Source organism: Podarcis erhardii (genome assembly GCF_964252035.2).
Source record: "Podarcis erhardii genome assembly, chromosome: 9".
In the NCBI taxonomy this organism is placed as follows: Eukaryota; Metazoa; Chordata; class Lepidosauria; order Squamata; family Lacertidae; genus Podarcis; species Podarcis erhardii.
The window spans coordinates 15802017-15822324 of NC_138512.1; the positions used below are offsets into that span (position 1 = coordinate 15802017).

The following is a 20308-nucleotide window of genomic DNA, read 5'->3' on the forward strand; positions in this document are numbered from 1 at the left end:
GACTGGGCAGAAGCTTGTTGTTGTTTTTTAGTTGTTTAGTCATGTCTGACTCTTCGTGACCCCATGGACCAGAGCACGCCAGGCACTCCTGTCTTCCACCACCTCCCGCAGTTTGGTCAAACTCATGTTGGTAGCTTCGAGAACACTGTCCAACCATCTCTTCCTCTGTTGTCCCCTTCTCCTTGTGCCCTCAATCTTTCCCAACATCAGGGTCTTTTCCAGGGAGTCTTCTCTTCTCATGAGGTGGCCAAAGTATTGGAGCCTCAGCTTCACGATCTGTCCTTCCAGTGAGCGCTCAGGGCTGATTTCCTTCAGAATGGATAGGTTTGATCTTCTTGCAGTCCCTGGGACTCTCAAGAGTCTCCTGCAGCACCTTATTTCAAAAGCATCAATTCTTCTGTGATCAGCCTTCTTTATGGTCCAGCTCTCACTTCCATATATCACTACTGGGAAAACCATAGCTTTAACTATATGGACCTTTGTCGGCAAGGTGATGTCTCTGCTTTTTAAGATGCTGTCTAGGTTTGTCATCGTCCACCACAAAAGCGTAAGATAGCAGCAAAGACAAGAGTTAATGCTCTTTCTAGATTACTTTCATATGAATATTTGTTGTTGTTGTTTCTATGCAAAAATTAAAAATCAGTTACCCTAATATCCTGCTGATGCAAATGCAAATAAAACCCATTATTAGTATATCAATACTGCAGCCCAAGGAAATGAGTATTTTGATTGAGAAAGCATGGATTTTATCAGTTTTGCAAAGTGGTCCAGTACTAACATTGCTGGTGTGTGGGGGTGGACTGAGATAAAGTAGTTTTGCAGCATAGTCCAGCAGTTGTCCAGGCCTCTGGTGTGCTGACAGATTTTTTTGATGGGAGCAATGCATTTGGGAGTTGTTATATTAATTGCAGCAGTGACATGGGGGTGATTAACTGCTTTCCTAGCCATGGGTGTGTGTGGCGGAAATAGGAGTAAGTCGATGCTTGTATAAACACTTGAATGCATATAGTCATGTCAAAATCACAAATCCTTTTTGCTAGAGAGAGAGAGAGAGGGAGGGAGGGAGGAGGATGGTCATTTGGCCTGTGCTGATAACATTGCTGTAGTTATAATGAGTTATAAATAAGAAATAACCACAACAAATGCTCTTAGAATACACTGCTTGTTTTTAAACAATTTAATCTTGAAATTCATCCGGCTGTCTGAACCTTGGTTCCTGTAAATCTAAATCTCTTGATTCCAGCGGCACTATCTGAAATACCATGTTTGATTTCACACCGAATATAGTATTGTCAGCCTAAGATTGGTCGATGAAAGCCCTACAATAACGTAATTGGTTTACAACTCATGAAACCTGAGCGCCCCGCTCCCCAGTTTAGTCTTGGCATCGGCTTTTGCGATTTTACCAGCTTATGTGACTAGCAGAAACACAAAAGGTGAAGCCTTTTTTGGTATGGAAATACAGCTACAGTATTGGAAAGCTTTACCTTTATGTGTGTCAGACATCTTATTGCATGTGTGTGGCCCCTGATTTATGTTTTATTTCTACCCCACTTGCAAAAGAAGATAGAAATTTGCACATGACACAAACATATAAAATTTTGTGCATTTTTTGGTGAGATTGGGCCACGAAAATTCTGTAGAAAATGCTGATGAACAGTTTATATGTTTTTGTATGTTGATCTGGTTGAAAGGCAGAAGATTATGCTACAGTCAAATGCTTCTGTTTTCAAAAGCCTTGAATTGCTGGAAACCTGTTGCACAATTTCTTTATGAGAGTTGTTTTTCCTCACATTTCTGGTATTTCCCAACTAATTATACTATGGGGAGTCTACCAATTGTCATTCCCAAAAGAATGATCCTTACGTAGATAGACGTAATTTCTTGGTATCACCCCCCCCCCATAATTTTTTATTTGATTTTAAAAAGTGTAAACATACAACTAAAAAAACAATTCAAAATCCAAATATTGAGATTACTCTGAATCTCCTGACTTTCCCCCATACCTTCCATGGGTCTTAATGATAATATTTACAACTGCATATCAATATTTATCCAAATTTTTATCCTTTTAAATTATCCATACTTTCTCTAACTTTACAAGTGTGGTTAAAATCCCGCCAATGTTTTAACCTGCTTGCAATGGTCTCGTAAATAAATAATAAACTTTTCCCATTCTTTTAAAGAGTTCTTGTCTTCCTGATTTTTGAGCTTCCCAGTTAATTTTGCCATGCCGAATTTCTTGTTGTTTCTAATAATCAGTGCAGAACCCTGCAAAACTGGGTTTCTAAACCACATGGGAAGTCTTCACAGGTAGAGGAAGTTTCACATTTCAAACATCACCCTCCAAGTCTGGGAGGGCGATAGGCATACTGAAATGGTAATGGAGCTCAACACACTTCTCCCCACTTGTGTGTAATGTTTGCATAAGAGCATGCCTGAAAAGATATTTAATCAGCTTGGAATCAGTTAGAATATACTGCTTATTTTTTTAATGCGGCCTGTTATTTATCTCATTCGAGTAGAGAAGGCTTCCTGCTTCAGACTTCAGCTTCCAACTCATGAAGAATGGCACACATAGCAATGCAGAGAGGTGGAGCTCACTGTGCTTATCCCACCAATGCCATCTTTACATGAAATCAGAACACCTGAATAAAGTCTCTAAGGAAGACTGAGCAGCATAGAGGCAGAATCCCATTAGCTGGTGTGCACCTGGCATGGGACTCCAACACATACTCAGAGCAAGTCGACATGATCAAAATACAAAGCCCCCCAATTTTTATCTTGTATTCAAGTGTGGAGGCATGCACAATCAAAAGGCAGTAAAAGCGTTATGTGCAGTGTCTGCAAGGATGCTTAGAATTTCACGGGAAAGGGAAGAGAGGCCTAGAATCCAGGTGTGAAGTCTCTTTTCCAGAGCTAGACAACTTTAGCACCTCTGCTTCCTCTTGCGTACTAAGCCAAAGTACATGTATGCTTCATTCCTTTCTACTGAATGGAGGACAAAACCTGAAGGGTGAGAGATTTGGGGCTTTGGTGTTCATTGCAGTGGCATTGAATGACAGCAGTCCTCATGAATGTCCACAACCATCTTAAGTTGTCCTACTGTGCTGCTGCTCAGGGTGGGTGAGAAGGTAGAATTAGGAACCTGATTGCTCAGAGAAAGTGCAATTTAAGGCACTGGCAAATCTGGGGTGTCTTACTCCCCCCCCCCTCATATAAAGAATTCGAGCAACTTTTAACCCCCTTTGTATTGGTCCTTATATTGATTGCCAACCTGAATGGAGCCTTGCTATTTTTCCAGGGCGATTTCCTGCCTAGGAAATGACTTGGAATTGATTTTTCTTTTTTTTATCTTGATACGTTCCGACTCTGAAGTAATATAAAATCTTTGTCTAATAAATGTGTAGCAAGGCTTTTGTGAGCCATCAGAGTGCCGTGACATTCTAGTGTATTGATTTTTGCACAGCCGAGGTGTGATGGAGTTAGGGGTAATGGGAGAACAGAGAATTCGGATCTGAATTGTGCACCAGGACTAGCAACTGGCTTGACGGGCATTTCAAAGCAACAGTGGTAACTGTATTCTCTTGTTTCTCTTGCATAAACTTGAGATGACTAGATGAAAGTCTGTATTACACTTCTTGATACAGGTCCACACCAAACCCTTTTGTAGCCCTAAGGGAGAATTAACTTTACTGTCCTACTGAATTTTCTCACAAGCTAACAGAGATGTATAGGACCAATTGTGAATAGTCATCAAAGCCTTCATTAATTTCACCCTCTACTTTCCCACTTGAAATATGTTATCTTGCATGGAGTGAGGGAAAAGGGGCTGCATTCAGTTCCTGCTTGTGGACTTCCCATAGGAATCTGATTGGCCATCGTAAGAACAGGGTGATGAACTAGATAGGCCATTGGCTTAGTCCAATAGGCTGTTCTTATGTTTGTGTGTGTGCATGAAAAAATTGGGAGACGATTGGTCACCATTTGTTCCATCTGCTTTTTCAGCTGAACAAGTCTTACTGAGTTTCATGGTTTCCCACACAAAATAAAATCTTGATTATATGATTATTATGTGAGCAGTGGGGGGACCCGTAGGATTTCAGCCAAACTATACCTTTGCAAACTAATCATAGGTGTAGAGGATTTATGGACGTGAACCAATCTGTCTTTGTCAGCTTTCAATTTATTGTAGTATGTTCCTGACATTTTGCATGCTTGGATGCTACCCTGACCCACAAATGAAAAAAAGAAGAAAAAAAGAAATGCTTTCTATAATATAGGGTTTTCCTCCCTGTTTTCTAACAGCAGAAGTATTTTGCTTAAGCAGATTTGCTAGAAAATGACAGTTTTGAAAAATTGGACACAGTGGTTGCTGGAAGCATTTCAGTTCCAGGCAATCTAAATAGTGTAGAGGGGATGAAATATCACTGTGTTTTAAAGATGACAGTTTTGTCAAAGATTCTTTTTCACTCTTTGGCTTAAAACAAATTGAGTGAATCAAGTACATCTATTTAAACCATGTGTGCACTCATCGAAGAAAGCACCACCTTCCATAAGCCTTTATGCTCAGCGCCCCAGTGATGAAGCTGACTTAATAATTGTAAGACAGAAGACCAAAGAATATACTTTTCTCTTTTTTTGTAATTGCTAGTTCAACACAGCCTCAAATCACAACAAGCTTCCGAGGGACATAGTTATGTCCTGCCTACCTGTGTAGAATATACTAAGTTTATACTGCGTCTGCACTCCAGACTTATAAATGGAACCTGGAAAAATAAAATGTTGCAGTGCATCCTTATAGCCAGCCATGCTGCTTTCTAGAATGTGATGAGCTGTAAGGTATTCAAACAGGAAGACACTCCAGTTCTCTGAGTGCCCATGTCTCAGGCAACCCACATTCAGCTACTAAGCAATTTTGGAGAAGGGGTACTTGGTTAAAAAAACACCAAACACTCCTGCAAACCTCAAGAGTTGCTCTCTGTTCATATTTCCCTCTTGTTTCTCAGTGCCTTATTGCTGTCAGTACTCACCGCCTGTGCTTGCAATTAAAAGAAGCAAAACTAGTTTTACAATCATCCCATCTCCCACAGGGAACCTGAAAGACAGTATAACTTTGGGGATTTCTAATGGAGAGATCGCAGCACCCAAAGCACAGTTCCCAGGATCTGAAGGTGGAGTAAACCACGACAATCTAACTCAAAAGTGGCTCCCCATGTGGGAAGGAGCTCCTGCGCTACCTTTGTGATGGCCTTGGAATCTGATTCAGAGGCTGAACTGGAGGAATCCCAGCCTGCACAGGAGTCCCCGCCTCCAGGGGTGGCTGAGCCGGGGCAGGGGCTTTAATCTGAAGGGCCCTCACCTGGGCTGGATCCTCAGGAGCAGACACCTCTGGCTCCGGAGGTGATCGAGGACCCATTGCCTGCAGGTGCTGCTCTCCCAGCCCAGCTATTTACATGGCCTCGGGGTGGTCTTTTGCTTTCCCTTGGGGTACTGACATATATTCAGGTCATTTGGGATAAAGTATGGGAAGCACAAGGAGAAGGGGACGACAGAGGATGAGATGGCTGGACAGTGTTCTCGAAGCTACTAACATGAGTTTGACCAAACTGCGGGAGACAGTGGAAGACAGGAGTGCCTGGTGTGCTCTGGTCCATGGGGTCAGGAAGAGTCGGACACGACTAAACGACTAAACAACAATGGGAAGGACTGCCAGTTAGTGGTGCATTATCATCCCTAACAAAGTGGCATGCTCTTGACAAATGTTAGGACTTCTCCATAGGTGCACTCACTCAACATTTGTAGTGGTCCTCACCAATGGTTTTTGACCCAGGTGAACATTCTTAATTGAGAATTGATAACAGTGTGAGATGTGGTGATGATTTGAAAGCTGTGGTCCTACACACAATGACACTTAAATGAAATGACACTTAAATGAAATCAATTGGACTGAGAAACCCTTTTATTAAAATGCTCTAGGACTTATGCCTCTGACTGCAGTAGGGGATGGATTGTGTTCTGTACTGTATCAAGCTCCCTTGTGATTTTGACTCTAAAATAAGCAAGGTTCCCGTAACTACATCCATATATTTTCCCTGCCTCAGTGTATTTCAACATTTAAAATAAATTGACATTTATAGGCATGCAATTAAAGCACTATGCACAGTTTGGCCCAGTGCCATCATTTCAGAGTGAACAATGTCTGCTGAAAACATGGCATTTCTGTAATCATTCTTAGAATTAATTTAAAAGTAATTCTAGGTATCCAAAGTTAAAATAATTAAGACTTCTCTTTTCCTTTCTTTTTTAAATTTCACATTAAGGATCATAAAATCCATTTCCATAAACAAAATGTTTGTAGAGAATAAAAAGGCAATTATTTGCCTGCACATAAAATTCATATGATAATTCAGCAGAGTTTAATTAAACCAGTACATCACGCTATATTTATAAGACAAAGGAATATCAAATAAGGTTTTTTTTCCCCTTGTTAGGGACCGTTGCATTTCTCTTTGATTAAAAACCTGAAAATGTGTGGAAGAAACTTCAGCATACTTTTCCCTCCAAGGGGGAAAAAAGCCACCACTAAAATTGTACATCTATATTCTTTAAATAATATATTCTGTGTTACTCTTATTCTACGGTCTCCCACAAGTCATTTCCCTTGTCTGCCTTAATGGAGTACAACTGCTCCACTGGATTCTATAAAAATAGGAAAAAAAAATAGGAAATCCTTCATTCACCCAAACCACTGTTTTCCATGTTCTACACATAATAGTCACTGAGTGGATTGTATGGTGTACTGCACGAATAGCCAACTTGGTGCTCTCAAGATATTGCTTGACTCCAACTCCCATAAGTCCCCACCAGCATGACCAGTAGTGAGGAATTATGGGAAGTGTCACCCAACCACTTCTGGAAGGCTTGAGCTATTTCCACAAAGGGGGGGGGGGGAGGATAGTTTAATTACACAGCAATCAAATTCACTTATTGGTTGACAGGTGAGTGGCCCTGCCTTTCTTTCAATATGGCTTGCAATTGGCAGGGGAGTTGTCAAAATGGGTTCTCAGCTGGGAAAGAGGCCTTACCCCTAAAGTAGCTTGTTCTATAGATGGCATGTGGAGAGAAGGGGAAAGGGAAATATTTCAGTGGGAATTCAACTCTAGAGGGATTTCAAATCAAGAGGGAGACACCTTTTCTTCCTTAGGACCTGTCCAAGCACAGAGGCAAGATTTTTTTTACCAGGTGGATCTCTCTGAAAGTGGGAGTGTAGAAAATAAGCACCCAAAGCTGACGAACCAGGCTAAGTCAGTCCTCTTTTATCACAGCAATACCCTTGTCTGGAATCTCCTGAAGTTCCAGTTTCTCTGCGGTACAAGAATGGGCACATAGTCAGGAGTGCCAAACACATAATTAGGCCAAGTCTCTGCCAGTGAAGCTAATGGCAATTGTACAGAGGAAGCTCAGGAACAGAGAATTGTGGAGGATACTGATTGAGCTCAGAGGTTCCTAGACCAGCTTCACTCTCTGATTACAAAGGTTTACAAAAGATTAGGGCATGCTTAGATGATGATTTCTAGGTTCCTTCTTAAAAAAAACAACAACTGTGGATGGGGTGTGTCTAGGTTTAGGTGGCATTTAAAAGTACATCTTATAAAAGAGACTCTCAGAATCTCTCAGAGCTCTCCATACCCAATCAACAGATGATACAGTGTTGCTTTTAGATTAGGAATCAGAGGATGTTTGGACATTAACAATTTCAAAATCCTATGCCCATGAGGTGGTAGGTAATACTTTACAGTGTCTGGAAGCGATAAATGCATCATCCCCATCTTCTTGCTGCTGCTGCTGCTACTGCTGCTTCCTAGCGTGTTTTTAAATACATTTACAAATCATTTAGTTCCATGAATAATGCACTTCTCTGAAAAATCACTTCCCTGGCAATCTCCTGTGACCTTGAGTGTGTGCAATGAAGACCTTACATAGCAACAAATTACAGTGGCAGATACAATTCCGGGCTGGTTATAAGTTAGCCACTTAGGCTCCTTGATAAAATAGGTAAGAAAATTGACACAGCACTTCTTTATGCAATTGCATTTCAAAAAATATATACATTTGTGTCACTTTCCATTTGGCAATCTTGGCCTGAAACATCAGCTTTCTTGTTTTCACTTCAGCGGGGGCTAGGTGACGGCTTTGTATAAATCACTGTCATTTTAAGGAAACATTTAGAGTTCCAGATCATAGCAGAAAAGCAGCCGGGAATGTTTTCCGAGCACAGAAAATAGCTAGCTAGCATGCTTTTAAAGGGAGCATTGTGGGTGATGCTGGCTGCAATGGCATTTAAGGACATTGCAGCTTACTGTGGACTCCCAGCTTCTCATTAGTATGGAGCAAATGTAGTTGTGCTTGCCTCCAGCACCTCATTTTCCTTTGGGATATGGTGGCAAAGTTTCGTTTCCAAGCAATCCAGAGAATGCTTGCAGCGCAGTCCTCCATTGGGCTGTGCCTTGAAGACAGTTTGGAAGCTGCAGCTTTGACAGAATGTAGCATCCCCTAAAGAGAAACTGGGAGGAGGTAGCATAGGGCTTCAAAGTTTGGGCCAGCTGCACTGGCTATCAGCTGAGTGGTAGGCCAATTTGTAGTGCTGGTGCTCACCTCAGAGGCCTCTGTCAAGCATGGAGAACGCTTTCCAGACTGAGACCCACAATACCTTCTGGGCAACATTCTAGGAGCCGTGTTGATTGATATTGATTGATTGATATATTGCCCTACATCATAAGATCTCTTAGGGTGGTTCACAGAATAAAATGCAGGATAAAAACAAGTAATTAAGTAAAACCAAACAGCAAAACAATATTTCCCCTTCCCACAGACACATTTAAAAGGTTGTGGAATATTAATCAGCCAAAGGTGTGGTTGAAAAAGAATATTTCCACCTGGTGCCTAATATATATATATAATGAAGGCACAAGGTGAACTTCCCTGGGGAGAGCATTCCACAAATGGGGGGGGGGCACTGCAGAAAAGGCCCATTCCAGACGTCATGAGGCACATGAAAAAGGTCCCCACATGATAAACGCAGAGTCCAGGACAGTTTATATGGGGAGAGGTGGTCCTTCATGTTTTGAGGTCCTGAGCCATTTAAGACTATATAGGTTGAAACCAGCACTTACAACCAACCAATTGTGGGTGGGCCAGGGGCAAAGTGGGTGGAGATATGTAAAATAGGCTGGTTTTTATGCACACTCACCACCCGCTATCCTCAATCTCGGCAACCAGTAGTCATTATCTGAGTTCATATATATATATATATATATATATATATATATATATATATATATATATCTTCTAGGCAGGCAAAGGCATTCAAGGTGTGTGAGAAACAAAGCCAGTGAGGGGCATAGCCTATAGAGAGGGTGGATGGCTGAGGAGGAACTTCTAGACTGATGAGAGCTCTGAAGACAAAACAGAGAGGCTTGGCCCCTGGGCCTGAGGTTCCCCAGCATAGGTCATCTAACCACTAGTGAAAGTATGAGATATAAATTTCCTCAAATAGAAAGATAATTGATTCTCTATACCATATGGGATGTTTTCTTCAAAATAATAATAATAATAATAATAATAATAATAATAATAATAATAATATATTATTTATACCCCGCCCATCTGGCTGGGCCTCCCCAGCCACTCTGGGCGGCTTCCATAGAAAACCAAAAATACAGTAAAATATCACACATTAAAAACTTCCCTGAACAGGGCTGCCTTAAGATGTCTTCTGAATGTCAGGTAGTTGTTTATCGCTTTGACATCTGCTGGAAGGGCGTTCCACAGGGCGGGCGCCACTACCGAGAAGGCCCTCTGCCTGGTTCCCTGTAGCTTTGCTTCTCGCAATGAGGGAACCGCCAGAAGGCCCTCGGTGCTGGACCTCAGCGTCCGGGCAGAATGATGGGGGTGGAGGCGCTCCTTCAGGTATACTGGACCGAGGCCATTTAGGGCTTTAAAGGTCAGCACCAACACTTTGAATTGTGCTCGGAAATGTACTGGGAGCCAATGTAGGTCTTTCAAGACCGGTGTTATATGGTCTCGGCGGCCACCCCCAGTCACCAGTCTAGCTGCCGCATTCTGGATTAGTTGTAGTTTCCGAGTCACCTTACTATGTGCTGAGATCTTCTAGAGACACCTTGCTGTGTGTTTGTTCTTTCGCTGTGACATTGAATTGTTGAATCATTGACTTGTAGAGTGGGAAGGGACCCTGAGGATCATCTAGTCCAACCCCCTGCAATGCAGGAATATGTGGCTGTCCCATAAAGGGATCAGACCTGCAACCTTGGTGCTATCAGCATCCACTCAAACCAACTGAGCTATCCATGAACCACAGAGGTGTGCCATTTTAGTTGTGGCAGCTTTCCATCTGCTCCCCCTCCCTTCTGACATTTACCTTTCCTTGCCAGCTTAAAAGTGCAATACTATTTGTGTTTACTCAAAAGTAGGCCCTGTTTTGGCGCTGTGGGTAAAACCTCAGTGCCTAGGACTTGCCGATCGCATGGTCGGCGGTTCGAATCCTCATGGCGGGGTGCGCTCCCGTCGTTCGGTCCCAGCTCCTGCCAACCTAGCAGTTCGAAAGCACCCCCGGGTGCAAGTAGATAAATAGGGACCACTTACCAGTGGGAAGGTAAACGGCATTTTGTGTGCTGTGCTGGCTCGCCAGATGCAGCTTGTCACGCTGGCCACGTGACCCGGAAGTGTCTGTGGACAGCGCTGGCTCCCGGCCTATAGAGTGAGATGAGCGCACAACCCTAGAGTCTGACAAGACTGGCCCGTACGGGCAGGGGTACCTTTACCTTTTAGGCCCTGTTTAGGACAATGACACTTTCTCTCATATAGGTGCCTATAGCATTGCAGCCTTAAAAAAAAAAAAATGTTCTCAAAAGTGATCGCTAATTATCATGATCGGTTTTATGCTGCTTTATTGATATACTTTTTTTTTTAAATGTTTTTAATTCCTTCCTTCTGTCTTTGATATGTTTTTGCATGCACTCATTTTATACAAACGTAACTTTGAGCACTGCAGGTTGTAAAGGAAGCAACTGATGCAGAAATGTCATTAAATAAATAGCTAACTAGCTACAGAGCTAGCAATAAATGAAACAGAACTAGTTGGAAACATGAAATGTGTGCGCTTTACTACTGTAGTATGTGATCCTAAGCATATTGAACATGTAAGAAGTCCCACAAAATTCAGAGCAGCATTAAGAGCTAGTGTAATATTGGTGAAAGTTGCCAGTTCAAATCCAGTTTCATTGTAAACTCTTTGAATTGCCTTAAGCAAGCTGCTTCCTTCATCAACTTTCTCCTCCCACCCAGTAATATGAAAGATAATAAGGAAACAATAATTTTAGGCTGCCATACAGAGTGGTTATTGTAAACATGCACTTTATAAGCTGAACACTTGAACACTGAGCACTTGAAACGTACCATATAAATGCTCAGCATTGTGTCTAGCAATGACATTAAGAACCTGCAGCGTAGCAGTCAAAGTTTGTGACCTTGAACTGTAAATAATAGTGCTAAGAGTGGGCTGGTTCGTGCATCCTAATAATTCTCCATGTGAAGCTACTCCATGGAAGAAGCGGTGCATAAGGTAGCACAGCAACTTTGATCAGGCCTGGCTTGCTTGTGTGAAATCTCACCTTTCAAGGATGAGACAAAGCAGCTGATACACTGCTTCCTCAATGCAGCTGAATCTGTTTGTGTTTTTGTTTTTTTTCTGAGAATGGGCTGGAGAGGAGGATTTTAGAATGTAGGGACTAGTAATACAGTGGTACCTCGGGTTAAGTACTTAATTCATTCCAGAGGTCTGTTCTTAACCTGAAACTGTTCTTAACCTGAAGCACCACTTTAGCTAATGGGGCCTCCTGCTGCCACCGCGCCACCAGAGCATGATTTCTATTCTCATGCTGAAGCAAAGTTCTTAACCTGAAGCACTATTTCTGGGTTAGCGAAGTCTGTAACCTGAAGCATATGTAACCTGAAGCGTATGTAACCTGAGGTACCACAGTACTCCTGTATTACTTTTCTTGCTTATGCACGACTTTATGGACACTCTATATGAAGGATTTTAGAGAGGTTGGGGGGGACGTCACACAGAGGGGGAATGAGGGGGCATTACTGGCAAGCCAAATGTCATTTCAGCTGAAGCAACACAAGCAACCTCTGCCACAGCCATTTTAGGAGGCCCTTGGGAAAACTGACTTTATATGGTGTCAAGGTATGACTCCTAAGTATGTCCAGAGAAGATGGGTATGGTGCATGGAAATCTCCCCTCCCCATGGACAATTCCTGACCTCTAGCCACTCTTCTCTTTGAGTGCAAAACTGGCAGACTAAAATTCGAGCTGTTCCTGGCATAATCCGAAGCAGTGGAAAAGCGCAGCAATCCTGTTTCACAGCATACAGAAAATGCCCTTAAAACATTTGTCATATTATCTGCATTAAGTAATGTGGAAGGTCCGGAGAGCATGGATGAGATCATAGCACTGCTACCCACACAGGAAGGTAACATTCGAGACAGATGCATTCCAGAATTAAAAGCAAGCACATAGATTTAGACTTGAGGGAGGAAATGTGGCTCAGAACATGTTCCACCTTCCACATAGGCCAAGCTGTGAAGCATTCTTAAATAGACACAAAGGCATCGTTTAGCTGGAAACAAGAGCTCACTGCACCTGTGAAATAACTGTGCTGAATGCCAGGGCATCAGATATATATATATATATATATTTGCTTTCGTAGATTTTCACGGGTACAGGAATGCAGGTTTTGGTGTCCTCGGGTGTCTTCCCGTGTAAAAGTTGGGGTGTCTAGGCGACGTTTCGACGAGGTCTCACTCGTCATCTTCAGGCTGGTGCTTTCGGCTTCTTGTTACTGGAACAGAGCAGGATCTCAGTGTTTGAGTTCCTATAAATACTGTAGAGGGGGTGTGGTGTATAGCCTCCAATGTTCTGGGCAGAGAGGAAGTTCCCAGGCTAGTGTGCCTTTTCTTCTTTTGTTCCTTAATTACTTGAGAGATATCTTGAGTGATTTCTTGAGTGATATCCTGAGTACCACTTAGGTGGGTCATTAGGTGTGGATTAGTTGTTAAAGTCTTTGTGTCTTGACCTCTTGAACTTTGTGAAGAGTTTTCCTGAGAACAGCCATCTTTTCCTGAACAGCCAGTTTTCCTGTACAGCCATCTTCTCAGGAAAACTCTTCACAAAGTTCAAGAGGTCAAGACACAAAGACTTTAACAACTAATCCACACCTAATGACCCACCTAAGTGGTACTCAGGATATCACTCAAGAAATCACTCAAGATATCTCTCAAGTAATTAAGGAACAAAAGAAGAAAAGGCACACTAGCCTGGGAACTTCCTCTCTGCCCAGAACATTGGAGGCTATACACCACACCCCCTCTACAGTATTTATAGGAACTCAAACACTGAGATCCTGCTCTGTTCCAGTAACAAGAAGCCGAAAGCACCAGCCTGAAGATGACGAGTGAGACCTCGTCGAAACGTCGCCTAGACACCCCAACTTTTACACGGGAAGACACCCGAGGACACCAAAACCTGCATATATATATATATATATATATATATATATATATATATATATGGAGTTCTGCTATGGCCACCATAGTGACAGAGAAGGGCAGATTCTCGCCCTCCATCCTTACGCACCTGTGCGTCAGAGCCCATATGCTTATAGCTCAAGAGTGCCTAACCAACTCACTGATTCATCATTAAACAAAATCTCTTGTTTGCAAGGTTTATGATCTAACTGCAAAAGTATTTATGGAAATGTATTGCCAAATATCATGTGACATAAAATCTGCTGGAGGCAGGAGGAGCCTGTGGCCCGCCAGATGCTGTTTCACTATCCCCTGCCAGCATGGTCAGTGGCCAAGAATGCTGGGATTTGAAGTCCAACAACATCTGGAATGCTACTGGGTCTCCATCCCTGGTATAAATATTCAGTTGTTGTATAGATTGTGGTCTTCTCTCTTCACAAGGTCAGACTTGTAAGCCTGGATTGGCTATAGCCATTTCCATCGACTTTAGTAGGATGAAGAAGACACCCTACTGAACTGTTTCCCCTTAGGAATGTGTTCTTTAAGCCTGTTCCCATGTTGAATGTCTGGGCCTAAGAGATCTGCTGTTCCTGCAAATATTGATTCTTTCCCTCCCTTTACTTTTTGCTGACTGCAAGAATTTTAGCATGGTATAATGCTTTCTCTTACACGCACAAACACACACACACTTTTATATGCATTGTGTCATCATTCTGCAGTCAAAATTTTGAGCATTTTTAATAACCTGAATGAACAAAAAAGTCAATGACATAGTCATCAATTGCTCATTGACTCCTTACAAGGGCATCTATCATGACTACATGGCGAAGTAATCCTTTGCTTTCCAGCATAGCTTCAGCCTAGATTAATTAGCATTCAATCATTATACCACCATTACCTTGCAGCTGATTGTTGTATTAATTAAAGTATTTGCTTTGAAACCTTTATCGCTGGTTCATACACACATACATAGCACCTGGTTACTCGAAACTTGATGAGTATATGAATTGACTGTTGAAAAGCACTGGGTCACAGGATGGACTGTCAACAGATTAAATAATGTTTAGTTGATTAAACATATGCATTTTGGTGCATGAAGCATGCTTTCAAGATGGTAGATGAAAACCCAGCTGTCAGCTTGTTCAGAGGGCAACAGGTTAGGCACCAGTGCAGCTTTCCATGAGTTCTGTGCCTGAAGCCTAATGCAGAAAAGTGCATTTAGTCATTGATTACTGATGTGGTAGAGAAGATTTCTGGCACAACAGCTGTGCAGAAGCAGTCTATATGAACAATATAATTTTTGAATTTGATCATGCCTTTGAAAGTCCACAAACATTAACTTCTTTTTTGCCAGTGTGAGGAGGGAGTTGTGTACTGTTTTGAATCTTCCTGAGCGTTAGAGATATTATTTATGCCAAAATTGTACGGCAATATTTTGTATCTGGTTTTTTTCTTGCCCCTAGAGAATCAAAATTTGTTGATGATTTTGCTGAGAAAAGTTCCTATAAGCTAGCTGAACTTGCTTATTTTCAAAAGTCATTTATTTTAATCAAAGTTGATTCACATTTATTATCGATGGCTGTTGGTTCCTGGTTTCAGTTTGGGTCCATCTTTGCCTTATCCATGGGTTTGTTTCTTCCTTGGACACTGTCTGCTCTCAACTTAGCATTTGGCTAGTAGATTTCTAATAAGCCCTTCAAAGTTCCCCTTTTTAATCTCATGCTAAATTATAACTGGATGATTTTCCAACTGAAAATCATGGTTGTAATAAAATCCATCTGTTGCCCGTTAACAAGAAAACCTCTTTGTGGAGGAGTCTAGCTCATTTATTTTATGGCTTTCCAGTTCTCTTGAGAATGTTAAAAAATATGCACGTTGCTCAGGTTTATTGCCTTTGATATAAACAAATGATGTTTAACACCACAAGTGGGCAAACAGATTGATCTATTCTTGTTGCTGAACACATGAACTTATGAAGCACCTTCAGATGCATTACAGAAATGTAGTCTATTCCTGAAACTCTCCACAGCTTCAAATCAAGGCAAAGCCCTACTGCTGTCCACTTCCACTACCGTGAGATGTGGAGGTATTTGCAAAAAAGTACCAACACATTGTCTTAGACCTAGAGTCAGGACTTTCAAGAGAGTTTGATCTGTATCCATAAGGGACAACCTTATGGAGCTGTTGTACCTGCACTGCGTAGGTAGAGACAGGTGGACTTTATTGAGTCCCTTGATGGCCCTTTCCTCTTACATGACCCAGCTCTGGAGCACCTCTAGGAGTTACCTTCTTATTCTGGGTAGGCCATAATGCATGGGAGGCCTTGAACTGCTTAAAGAACCCTGTGTTGCTAGATGTGAGCTTCAACTCAACCCTGGGTCACTAACCAGTGCTCCTGGTCACTGTTGCTCCTGAGGACCTGGGGGCGATGTGGTATGGTCCAGAGCTCTAATGGCATTCTGACAAGGCATTGAGGACCCTAGGAGTGGAGCCCTGCTCCACTCAAGAAGGATCTCATCCTGGAAAACTTTTCTGGCTGTGCTTCAGGGGCTGTTGACGCCTGAGGTACCCATCTGTGCTAGGAACCACCATTGGATTCTACTCCTGTTCCACTTTAAGGAAAGTTTCATTTGGTCTGACTGTTTTAACTAGAAACTTTAGGAACCGAACCAAGGGCCTACATGCAAATCATGGTCTCAGCTGCTGTGCTTCTCCTCTCGTTATGCCTTACTCACACAGTAACAGGCAGATACTCTGTGCACCTGAACATCATTTCACAGAGACTTCATACAAGCAATGTGATGCTTATGTTTAAGCAAGAAGCCATAGGATCAAGTTGTATGTATCTTTTCTCATCAGCTATGGTGCTGTGATCTCAAACACATATATGTTTGTGGTTTGTTTGGGGTGGAAATTCCTATTTTTGTAGGCACTCTTAATACTTTATTTTCTAGAGGAGACACACAATCTTGTTTGTGCATTAGCATGAATGTGTACTGGATGGGTTGGAATCAGATCTGTCATCCTGCTCCCCATGCATTCAATTGCTTGCCAGAACAGGACCTGGTGGGCATGTCTCTCTCTCCTCAAGGTTGGAAATTATGGGAAAGCGAAGAAGAAAGACCCCCTACACATAAAGAGCAAAGGTTCTTCTGTGTGGTCAGTTGAATGCAGGGAAAGGAAGAAAGTATCAGGAATAGCTTCATGCCTGCCATCTCACTCCCCTCCTCCAGGTTTGATAAAACATGTGAAATAGGCTATGATTATATTACCGGATGGGCTGTGTGGGTAGAGCAAATCTCAGATGACTTGATGCAGGGTGTAATCAATGCACAAGGAAGTGAGATGGCAACAGAATGCCCCGCCCCCTGACTACTCTGCATGCAACAAACCTTGTATGTGTGTGCAAACTGTACATGTGTGCAAACCGTTTTTGTTGTTGTTGTTTGCAAATTCATGGAGACAAATGCAGTAAAATTGAGCCCCCAGTTTCAGAGATAACGTGCCACTTGGTGCAGCCAAGACCCTCCCTCAGAACCCTTAGTAGCATCTGGCAGAGTGGCTATGTTCCACAACTAAAGTAGCACAGTGTGTAGGCTTCCAGATGGCTTTCCTCTGAGAACATTGCATTTCGATTAGGGAACAGACACGACTTATTTGAGGACATTTGGACATTTTATTGAAGACATTTGGAAAACTTTTATTGATGATGATCTCTCTCTCTCCCCCCCCCCCCATCGCTCTCTCACTCATATATACTATCACACAGGTTGCTTCTTCTTAGGGATTATTTACACCTTAAATACCCTTTTAACTTAATTCATAGGTCACTTCCCAGACTGTCAGTATTTTTCAGGAGGGATTCAAGCACATACTGGAAATTTAGGCATGCACAGTTACAATGAATTAACATTGCACCAATGGGGGGGGGGAGAGAATCCAGTTGTTGTTGCTGCAGCTAGGAAAGTGACAGGGAAATGCATCAAAGAATGTGGGATGTATGAATGATTAATGGGAAGACATATAAACATCACACAAGCAAATCAGAATGAATTTTCATTGTTGTTTAGCTTCTAAGCAAGCAAATCAGAATGAATAATCAGTATGACTGGGCATCATCTAACCACTGCACAAGCTTTGTGGAAGCAAATCATGATGGATGTTCAATAAACAAGGTTGTCTGGAGAAGCCCATAGTTATTTCCTGAGAACTGCTGCTCTGTGAAGAGACTGGGAGTGTATCCAACTGAGGAGTCCCCACACTTCACCTAGCTACAATTCACAGGATTCTTTGGGGAGCACATGGCACTTAAGTGGGCATAAAGCCCATCTTAGTGTAGATAAGTGAGATGCTTTACAGTTTCTCTCGGGATGTGAGTAAATTGTGTGGATATTTTAAGGATTAGAGAACTCTACGGCATGATTGTGGACAACCTGGGAGTTGCAGCCATTTGCACAGAACAAGTGCTAGCAATTAGTAAAATACACATTCGGAAACTCTGTAACAAAACCCAGCCGTGTGTCTTGCTTGCAGGAGGCAACCTGTAATGTTCATGTTTCCAAGGGGTTGAACTGTTGTTTTGTATTTTAAGCCATGCGATCAGGCAAAATAGCAACAATCTGCTGTTCTGGTCAAGGTCAATAGATAATGGAGAGGTGCCTCTCAAGGACCCAGCTTCTCAAGGACAGCTGTGGTCCTTGGCTTGATATGCGTTGTGGGGCAGAATTTAGCTGTGGTGCATCCATTGGGTCCCCTTAGAACGGGGGGGGGGGGGGGAGGGATGAAAACTGAAAATTCTCATTCCTTTGGAGCTCTGACCTTGTTGGTATTCTTTGCAAAGCAAGAACAGTGGCACTATTGAAATGGGGACCCTTCGATAATTTGCTCCCAGCAATACCATCCATCTCCTCCTCCTCCTCCTCCTCTTCTTCTGAAAATAAGTTTACTTTTTAACATTGATTTGCATTAAGATCATATAACATACAATTTACATGAAAATCTATTCAATTCACGGATCTTTCCTTTCAACCTGACCTTGATATTGAGGACAGTATTTAAGAACACATTATCTTTCACTACGATGCAAAACTTTCTATTTGCTTTCCATTTGTATTTTTGTAACATTTTAAAATGAACCATTAGAGATGTTTCAAGGGAATATTCTTCTTGCTCCAGCTTCCTCTTGCTGCATGAAAAAGGCTGCTCCGTATGTTGTGCCAAGGTGGAACCCTACAGCATGTCTTTGCTCAGTTGGGCTCTTGAGAAGTTATATCTAGCATTTCACTGTTCAGCTCTGTGATGCTTTAAGTAGGGACTGTATTTGCTTCCCTAAGGGCACCCCACCCCATGCCACATAGCAAAATGCTTTTGAATCTCCCTGGTGTATAAAACCCATTTTATTATGATGCAGGATGTGTGGGCAGGAAGAGAGGAGTTGCTGTCAGGAAGAGAAAAAATCAAAGCCCTTCTGCATCCATGGCGCTAACCATGCACATCTCCAGATAGAGGCCAGTATACTAGAAGCATTCTATTCTGTTTTGCTGAGCTTTGGCTCATCGTGTCTTTTCTATGAGGGATCAGTAATTCCATTATAAGGTTTGTGTGCACACGGATCACATTTGCTCTGGCACAGTGTTTCCCAAACTTGGGTCTCCAGCTCTTTTTGGACTACAATTCCCATCATCCCTGACCACTGGTCTTGCTAGGGATGATGGGAGTTGTAGTCCAAAAGCAGCCGGAGACCCAATTTTGGGAAACGCTGCTCTAGCAGCTCCATGCATTCACTTCGGGGATCACTGGCACTAATTATTATTATAATAATAATTTATTATTTATACCCCACCCATCTGGCTGGGTTTCCCCAGCCACTCTGGGTGGCTTCCAACAGAACACTAAAATACAATAACCTATTAAACATTAAAAGCTTCCCTAAACAGGGCTGCCTTCAGATGTCTTCTAAAAGTTTGGTAGTTATTTTTCTCTTTGACACCTGGTGGGAAGGCATTCCACAGGGCAGGTGCCACTACCAAGAAGGCCCTCTGCCTGGTTCCCTGTAACTTGGCTTCTTGCAGCGAGGGAACCGCCAGAAGGCCCTCAGCGCTGACCACTGGTCTTGCTAGGGATGATGGGAGTTGTAGTCCAAAAGCAGCTGAAGACCCAAGTTTGGGAAACGCTGCTCTAGCAGCTCCATGCATTCACTTCGGGGATCACTGGCACTAATTACTATTATAATAATAATTTATTATTTATACCCCACCCATCTGGCTGGGTTTCCCCAGCCACTCTGGGCGGCTTCCAACAGAACACTAAAATACAATAACCTATTAAACATTAAAAGCTTCCCTAAACAGGGCTGCCTTCAGATGTCTTCTAAAAGTTTGGTAGTTATTTTTCTCTTTGACACCTGGTGGGAAGGCATTCCACAGGGCAGGTGCCACTACCAAGAAGGCCCTCTGCCTGGTTCCCTGTAACTTGGCTTCTTGCAGCGAGGGAACTGCCAGAAGGCCCTCAGCCCTGGACCTCAGTCCAGGGCAGAACGATGGAAGTAGATGCTCCTTCAGAAGCAACCCCCAACTGCCACTCCTGGGATGTACGTAGAGACTCAGAGTGAGCACTCACATTGTGGACTGGAGCCAGCCACAGGCCAGATGTTGAGATTGGAAGCCGGTGCTACAGAGGACACATGCAGAGACTGAAA

At 42.6% G+C, this 20308-nt stretch overlaps 1 protein-coding gene across 6 annotated transcripts in view; it reads left to right on the forward strand.

The window, feature by feature from the left end:
- PCDH7 (protocadherin 7) overlaps positions 1–20308 on the forward strand; it is a 417383-nt gene that overhangs the window by 46017 nt on the left and 351058 nt on the right. The window contains exon 2 of one of the 6 annotated variants that reach the window (XM_081875651.1): positions 19022–19118. The exons of the other annotated variants lie outside the window; for them this stretch is intronic. Within the exon in view, the coding sequence (XP_081731777.1) occupies positions 19022–19096 (75 nt within the window). The 3' untranslated portion in view covers positions 19097–19118. The remainder of the gene's footprint in view (positions 1–19021; positions 19119–20308) is intronic. 6 annotated transcript variants of the gene reach the window in all.